Here is a 7,794-nt window from a genome sequence, read left to right as displayed (position 1 = left end):
GCTCTGGGCTCTAAGATTCATAAGCTGCTGCTTTGTAATTACAACAACCCATCAACAAAGCAATAGCAGTATTTATTACATCTGTTTCCACAGAGAAATAACACGATGTCATTCAATTTTCTTCAATAAATACAAGACATATGCAGGAGGAAGAACCAGGAAAAAAAACAAAAAATATGGCGTGTGTACATGGTTACAAAAGTTACAGTTAATAACTTTGACTCAAAAACAAAAAGCGAAAATTCACAGAGGTCCATCTGCCTCAAAAGACACTAAATCAACTGAAGCAATGTGGTAAAAAAAAGAAAAAAGAAAAAAAAGTGTCTGTTATAAACGTCTTTTTTTAACTCGGTGAAAGGCACTCTCATTAGCACCTTTTGTTTTACTCTCACAGGCGCCTCTTCAGCAGGGTAAAGAAATCGATTTACAGCCGCTCAAAATCAAACAGCTCTCTTTAAAACCATAGTGAGGCTTCTCACTCAGGATCAGCAAAATAAAGCAGTGGAACAAACAGAGAAAAACACATTTTCATGATTAGAACACAATCCACGTCGCTGGAATCAACGAAGACAGTAGTGGTTCCCTTTTTGGTTTGTTTCAGTCGTGCAGTCTTCAAGATGTACCAGCCACCTTAAGTTTGGGAAGATCCAGCGTTTCTCTTTTGATCCTCATTGTAGAGTTCAGTTTTTAACATTCATATGTGCCCTTTCCTTTGAGGAGATGCAGCTTCTTTTTGGTTGCTCCTCAGCTCATGATCAACATTAGCCGCTTCTCAGTAAAAACAGCCTTGAGGTATCTGAGTCAGCTCATACAGAAGGCGTGCGATTTGGTCACTCCGTCTGCATGAAATCTTTCACATTCGTCGGACAGATTGAGGACTCGATCGGCGTCACACCGGTAGAACGGAGCCGCTGGTGTCGGCTGGACGAGCCGTGTCGGTCTGAGTGACGGGTTCCGCGTTGGTGCAGAAACTCGGAGGCGAGGAGACGTCCAGGCTGGATGAGAGGATGTCGTACGGCAGCTCCACAGACTGACGGATGCTCTCTTCATACGTCGGAGGAGGCTGCAGGAAACAGAATACAGACTCAGAACACTGAACTGCAGAGCTTCATTGAAATTCACGTTGAATGCACATTTTTTGAACTGAATACTTTGATGTCACTTTGTTGAGAATACAGACTTATTCAGCACAGCAAAGACCAAAATGGAACCCTCTGAACTCCAAGCAGTATCTGGGTGTTTTCTGCTCCGTTCTCATTTTTACTCACCGTGGGCTCATTTTTCACTCCAAAATAAAATCCTTCATCTCTATGGAAACAACACAACTATGGCTAGAGGAGAGGGAACTCAAAAAAGTGTTGTTTTTTTTTCTCGTATGACAAAGTTATAATGCATAAATCCTTGTGCCTTGTGCTTGCTGAAAGGGAGAACCTGTCTCATATGAGGATGGGGAGCCTTTTGAACCATTAAAATAAAGGTGACATTCACAAAGTTTTTTATAAAAATAAAAAGTAGATAGAAAATGTTATTGAGGCCTGAAATGTCTGGAATCCATCCCAGAGAATAAGTAGAGCATGTTTGTATTTACATTACCAATTAATCCCCCTTAGCTGCCTGGAACATTTTTTTTTTCTCAAATACATTATCTTTCCGATCACATCTGGCAGATTCACGCTCCCTGACTGAGTCCTCTTATCTTTTAATTGCTTGGGGACCCTCAGGCGACAAGAGCAACCCTGCAACCCCCAATACCTCCACCTGACACACTCCAGGCTGCAAAGTTTTACCACCGTCCAGCCTCCGGCCGCAGGACCGACGGGGAAATTAAGGAGCCATCATCTGAGCGGTTCAAATGAGGGGTGGAGATGCTGTTGAGCCAATAATAATGGGATGACTGGACATTACTGTGCGTGAATGTGTTTTCATGTGTGCGTAAGAGACGGGCAGTCATGCTAGTGTTTAATTAAGGAAAAGCAGGGGAGGTCAAAGAAGAGAAAACAGAAGAAGACAGGAGCACAAAGCGGCATTCTTGCCCACTGTTTGCACTCAGGATGCAGGCTTTAATTATGTTTGATGTGCCTTTTTCTCATTACCTTGTTTGCTCAAGCGTTGTGCGAACCAAAAGCTCAGCGAAAGATCAACACGGTAAAACCTTGAAACGCGGCCGCCAGCACAAACCGGCAGCAGGCATCAGATGAGCTGATAGTGCAGCCTGTTTATTGCTCTCTAATCTTAGAACGTGGTCTTGTTACAATATTGTATGACAGCACAGTAATAATAGAAAGAGTATTATTATCTCTGTTCATTGTGAGGCCACAAATGACAGACCTCTGTTCTTCCACTGAGCTGGTTCCAGTGCTAGTTCGGAGCCAGAGCCTGACTTAGCACCAATTCTTTGCATTTCCACCACCTAAGCACCGGCTCCAGGCTCTCAAAACTGGTCCTCAGCAAGCACCAACTCTTTGCTGGGCCAGAGCTAAGAACCGAGTACGTCAGGGGTTGGGGGCGGGGTTATCGTGACCAGTGAGACCAATAGAAACACAGAACGGGACACACAAGTGGTGATTTGTGTCGCTTTTGCCGTCTCTGGTCCGATCGCAGTTGTATTGGAATGAGTCCTGGGACACACGGATGTTTTGCACAAACTGTTGCGTGCTGAAATCCGTCACGACTGTGTCCCACCAGTAGCAGCACAGTGGTGGAAAACAGTGCTTTTATAACTTCAGTGTACTCCGGTATTTACGCTTAGAAATGTGGTCTTCTAGGGTGCTGCTATAGCTCACCTGGTTGAGCTGGCGTTCCATGTGCAGGGCTACAGTCCCAATGTGGAGGTCATGAGTTCGAATCCCACTCATAACCCTTTCCCACATGTCCTTCTCCCCTACTTTCCTTTCTCTCTCTGACTACACTATCCAACAAAGGCCAAAAAGTAACTTTAAAAAAGAAATGTGGTCTTCTCATGAAAAACGGAGCGCACCAACATGCACTGTTTATTCCGCTCATAGAAAAGACCGCACGAGAAAAAAACTCGGTTTCATCTGGGACAAATCTGACATTGGAACGCCCTAGTTTACTCTTTTTAAAGTCATTTTTGGTCGCGCACCAGTCTGAGCACCGCAGCCACCAACAGCAGCTACCACAGCCTGCTATATGCGGGGCGTTCGGGGAACATCTGTAAATTGTAGCGTCTATCAATAAGAAAATGTTCAGCAAGTCATATGTTTTGTTTGTGACAAGGTAGGAAGTGCAACCAAATGAGAAAGTTGGTCGCACTGGTAAAAAAGTTAGTCTGGAGACTGTGTGGACCTCTGTATGACACGAGCGTTGTTTGGTAAACAGCTACGGATGCAGTGACATAAGGTATGGCTCTAACTTGGCTCCTTGCCAATGGAATAGCAAACAGGTTCTTTGGAGGTGTGAGATTTGAACCAACTAAGCACTGGAACTAGCACCAGCAAGGAACTAGCACCAGCAAGGAACTAGCACCTGGTTCTTGTAGGTGGAAAAGGGGTGAGTAAGAAGCAGACGTTCTTTGATCTTCTTTGAAACTATAATAGGAGTAAAATATCTTCCCTGTTTCCAAGCTGGACAACAGCACCTGAAGTGCTTCATTGTCAAAGCGACTGTATCAATGGCTGCGACACAGTCTTGATCCCTGATAAACCCTACCTCAGTCACAATGGGTCCATTGAGGCCAAAGCGGTCTGCAATCATCATGTGGATCTGCCTCTGGCGGTCCTTCTTTCGGACGCTCTCGTAGGAGGGGAGCCTCGGCAGGGGGGGGTCCAGGGTGGGGAGGCTGTAGCTGGAGGGCAGGCCGACGTAGAACAGCTGATGCACACGAAAACAGGAGGGAAACAGAAGGATCACAAATAAAGCACTGACACTGACTTTAAACAGAACACCAGTGAGCTGCTGACTTCCACTAGGGACAAACCGATTATCGTGGCCCATATTTGGCACTTTCCCGATTATGGGTTTCAGTACTTTTATTGGCCTGTTACGGATAAATTAAATGCTCTACTTCAGGTCTGATGCGGCCTCCTCTCTCTCTGTGTCTCTCAGACAGAGGCTGCAAAAACTGAACAAGGAACACAAGCTGTTGCCACAAACCAGGAAATTAGCTCCTCTCTGTGGCTAAAGCTAAGCTAACAGCAAGTTAAACGGCAACTACAGATTAACCTGGAAAACAATAATTAATAATGTAGTAGGATATGGACCTGAGTGGAACAATGAAAGATGAAGAAAACAGGGAAGAACAGCAGACAGAACTGCAGGAGACAAACTGATCAATCTCAGTCAATTCCACTTAAACAGAGGAGATAATTTAATCTCTTCTATGTCTGCTATAGTGACTCCTATTAATGAAGGAGCCTTGGTATGAATGATAGATAAAACATCACCTTTAATGTATATCGGTTCAAAAATATCAGCCTTTCTTGATCACCAATATTGTTTTGTACAGAATGGGTAAAAAAAAAAAAAAGGTGCCGTCTTCATCGTGTGCAGCAGCAGGAGGAGAAGACTGATGCTTCGTCTGGCTCAGCGACACATGATGCCAACTCACAGCTGGACTCTCTCACCTGAGTGTTGCTGTCGTCGACGACGTGAGTCTGCTCGAGGCAAGGAGATCCCACCAGCGTCTGTCTGCTGCTGTAGTACTGAGGAGGAGCGTCCTGCAAAACAAACAGGACCGCTTGTAAAAAGGTGCTGCACAAAAGTCATAAACTAAACTGTTTCCGTGATGATTGAAGATTTATCAGTTTATATTTTAGAACTGGGTACTGTGGGTTTCTTCTGCGTGCAATTAGTCAGAAATCCACTAACTTCAGCCCAATTGACCAATTTTCATGCCTTGTTTAATCACTGTAGGCACTGGCTGCTTTGGCCATACCATAAATTACCTAATCAATAAGGCGACCACCCTCCGATTTCCGTGCCTCCCCTCCCCTCCCTGTAAAACAAGACCCATCAGTGTCTCACTGTATGAGGTGCAAGAATCCTGAAAAAAAAAAAAAGGCTGCCAGGAAAACTAGGTAATTGCCTTGGGTCTAAATGAGTCTCCTTTGTGTGGAGAACAATGTGATGTCCCACTGTGTCATCAGGGTCCCTAGGCAACAAGCCGCACCGTGTGGTCTTTCCAGCGTCTCTCTATTCCCCTGCAGCAGGTACCTCTTAACGAGCACACTCCAACACACATTATAGCCTTGTTTGTTGTTTGGTTCGGCGTTACAACAAAGTCAATTTGTTGCCCGACTGAGATTTAAATCCAGCACGAGGACAAGAAGCTGCTAAACCTGAGGAGGTTCCTTCTAACTTTGAGGCAACTACACAGTTTCCAATCAAAACGTCTGATTTGTCATTTTCCCAGGCCGGTTTCAACAATGACATCACTCACACTTTGGATGACACACTCTGACGACCTTTGCCATAACCCCTCACATCATTTCAGAATCAGATGGCAAAAAGGTGATGTCAAAGGTCACTTTCTCTCGACGGTTTGTACTTTTAAGCGGCGAAAAGAAACGTCCTCAGGAAAGAGAAGGAAAGAAAAGGAGAGTTGCGCTTTTGTCGCCCGCCATTGAGTCAGCCAGTGTGAAAAAGCACAACCGTGTAAAATCAGCGTTGAAGTCGGGGGAGGAACCCAGCGGCAGTGAGCTTTTTTTTTTTTTTTTCACCATCGCAACCTAAAGGAGATCCATTGTCCCTGTTGTGTCCCCAACACCCACAGTGGGGTCTGACCACTATTCATAGAGCAAACTGAAGCAGGGAAAGGTATGCGACTATGAAGTTGAAGACATGAAAAGTCCCACAGAAACACAATGGAGGAGAGTTTGTATGCGTTTCCCTCTCAGGGGATAACAATCTCCACTTTCTGTCACGTTTAAACACATTTAAATGCAGGCATCATAAAAAACTAACCCATAACTCCACTTGTTCTCTCTGTTTACAATCAGTCAAGTGCGCTTTACTGCCTTGACCTGACAGTACAGTACAACAGCCAGCGTTGTCTTATCAGCTGTAACTGGAGGTCAGCATGTCCACTTTGTACCAGCGAAACGGTCTGTTAGTTCCTTAAATGGGAGAACAGAACTTGTCCGTAAAAACCACAGAGCTTCCTGGCCGTTAAAGGAGCAGAGCTATGAGTTGTGTCTCTGCAATCCAAAGATAACACTCGAACCTCGCTCCTGGGACTAATGGAGGTGAGACACGAGTCAGGAAGAGGAAACAGACAGAACGGGCGTCCAATGATGAGTTGCCACTCTGGACTGTTTACATTTCCTCTTCACCTCATCCTGCACCAACGCCTGCAGCTTTACAGCAGTAGTAGATGGAGAGATATGCGCTGTTAGAGGTGGAGCAGCTGTAAAAAAAAAACTGACTGACAGTGAGGTAAAATGTCACCTAAAAAAAATAGCTTGCTCCACTTGCCAAAATTTGATTTGCAGTGATTGAATTACGTTGGTGCTGAAGTAGCATCGATGTGCGTGGTGAGTGCTAATTGTGTCCACTTCCATTAGAGCTACTGTGGCACTCAGTGATATTTCTGGAGGGCAGTTAGTTCAGCTGATGCAAATCCACTGGCGGACCGTGATCATATCAAGTTTATTCTAGTCCCTTTCGCCCACAGCCATGCAAATTCAATCTGACACTTCTTGACGGCGCTGCATTGGGTGGCGTCTCTGAGCACGCAGGTCACTTTTAAAAAAAAGAAAGAAAACTCAGCACAAAAGGCACTTTCTCCTTTTTTGTTTTTCTCTTCTATGAAGGGACTTACCATGTCTGCATGTGGCCCCTGATAGGAGCGCAGCCTGCAGCACTGAGGATCCTTGCGGTAAATAATGGACAGCAGCACCACAATAACCACAAAGAACACCAGAGAAGAAACTGTTTGAGAGCAGGAGAAAGAGAAAAAAGTCACTTTATCACACCTAATCAGGCACTTTGTCTCTTCTCAAGGTGCCCACTTAAGCAGAACAACTTAACTTGTAAAAGAACAGTGTCGCACTCTTGCTTTTTCATTATGTAAAAGTTTGGTTAAGTTTTAAAAGGGAATACAAGGGGAGTCACTTGGAGCAGTTTTGATTGACAGTTTATCTCCACCGTTTGAACATTTGAAGGTTCTTTTGACTTAACTGTCAGTCAAGAACAAACATGATCATTTTAATTAACTGCAAGTATATTTTAAAAAAGTATCTACATCCCTTATCACAGTGCTGCAGAATAAATGCAAATATACCCAGCAAGCAGTGTTCAGACAGATGTTTCTCATTGGATAATATGAATTAAATAATATATATATTCTTACTAGAGTCTTCTTTCTAGCATTTTGTGTCAGTTTCAGGGGTTTACTTACAGGAGGCAGCCAGCACTGTGAGCTGGTCCGATGTCAGCTGAGAGGAGGGGATGGCTGGACTTGTAGTTGTGGACATTTCTTCTGTGCAAACTGTGAACGTTCCCTTCAGAATTCCTCCCGAGCTCACCAGCCGCAGCGCAAAGCCTCTCATCTTAAGACCGCGAGAAAAAGAAGAAGTCCGGCTCTGTCGCTCCTCTTCATTGTCTGACAGCTCACATGCGCTCTGCAAGTCCAAACTCTTCTGCGCTCGGTAAACAGCGCATAAAAAGGCGCACTGACGCCCCTCTCCGAGCGGCGTGACGTCGCTGTGCGCCCGGACGGCGGCGGGGTTTGGTTTATGGACCGGCACCGGCAGGGCGCACACTCACCACTGAGGCTAATTGACATGGATTTTTTAAATTGGCTCCCTCCATGTGCAGAGGACACTCCAGACTTGG

General features: G+C 45.0%; 1 protein-coding gene across 1 annotated transcript; it reads right to left on the bottom strand.

Moving 5' to 3' along the window:
- Positions 1–225: 225 nt before the first annotated feature.
- On the bottom strand, positions 226–7,508 carry LOC103375462 (uncharacterized). Its single transcript, XM_008305765.1, has 5 exons — positions 7,358–7,508; positions 6,779–6,888; positions 4,584–4,676; positions 3,670–3,831; positions 226–1,063 (listed from the first exon to the last, which is right to left on the bottom strand). Exons 1-5 carry the CDS (start codon positions 7,506–7,508, stop codon positions 890–892), a joined length of 690 nt encoding a protein of 229 aa, XP_008303987.1. The 3' UTR covers positions 226–889.
- Positions 7,509–7,794: the final 286 nt, after the last annotated feature.

The sequence above is a fragment of the Stegastes partitus genome, unplaced genomic scaffold, assembly GCF_000690725.1.
Source record: "Stegastes partitus isolate 25-593 unplaced genomic scaffold, Stegastes_partitus-1.0.2 Scaffold43, whole genome shotgun sequence".
Classification (NCBI taxonomy): domain Eukaryota; kingdom Metazoa; phylum Chordata; class Actinopteri; family Pomacentridae; genus Stegastes; species Stegastes partitus.
Note: the sequence above shows the minus strand (reverse complement) of the source record. Positions and strands in the feature narration are given on the sequence as shown.

Bases quoted from the DNA above. Each gene is read 5' to 3' on its own strand.
- LOC103375462 (XM_008305765.1), bottom strand. From the start codon at position 7,508: ATGAGAGGCTTTGCGCTGCGGCTGGTGAGCTCGGGAGGAATTCTGAAG. The intron at 3,832-4,583 runs GTGAGAGAGTCC...CGTGTGCATCAG, and splicing joins TCGACGACAGCAACACTCAG to CTGTTCTACGTCGGCCTGCC. The intron at 1,064-3,669 runs GTAGGGTTTATC...TGTTTCCTGCAG, and splicing joins ATGGACCCATTGTGACTGAG to CCTCCTCCGACGTATGAAGA.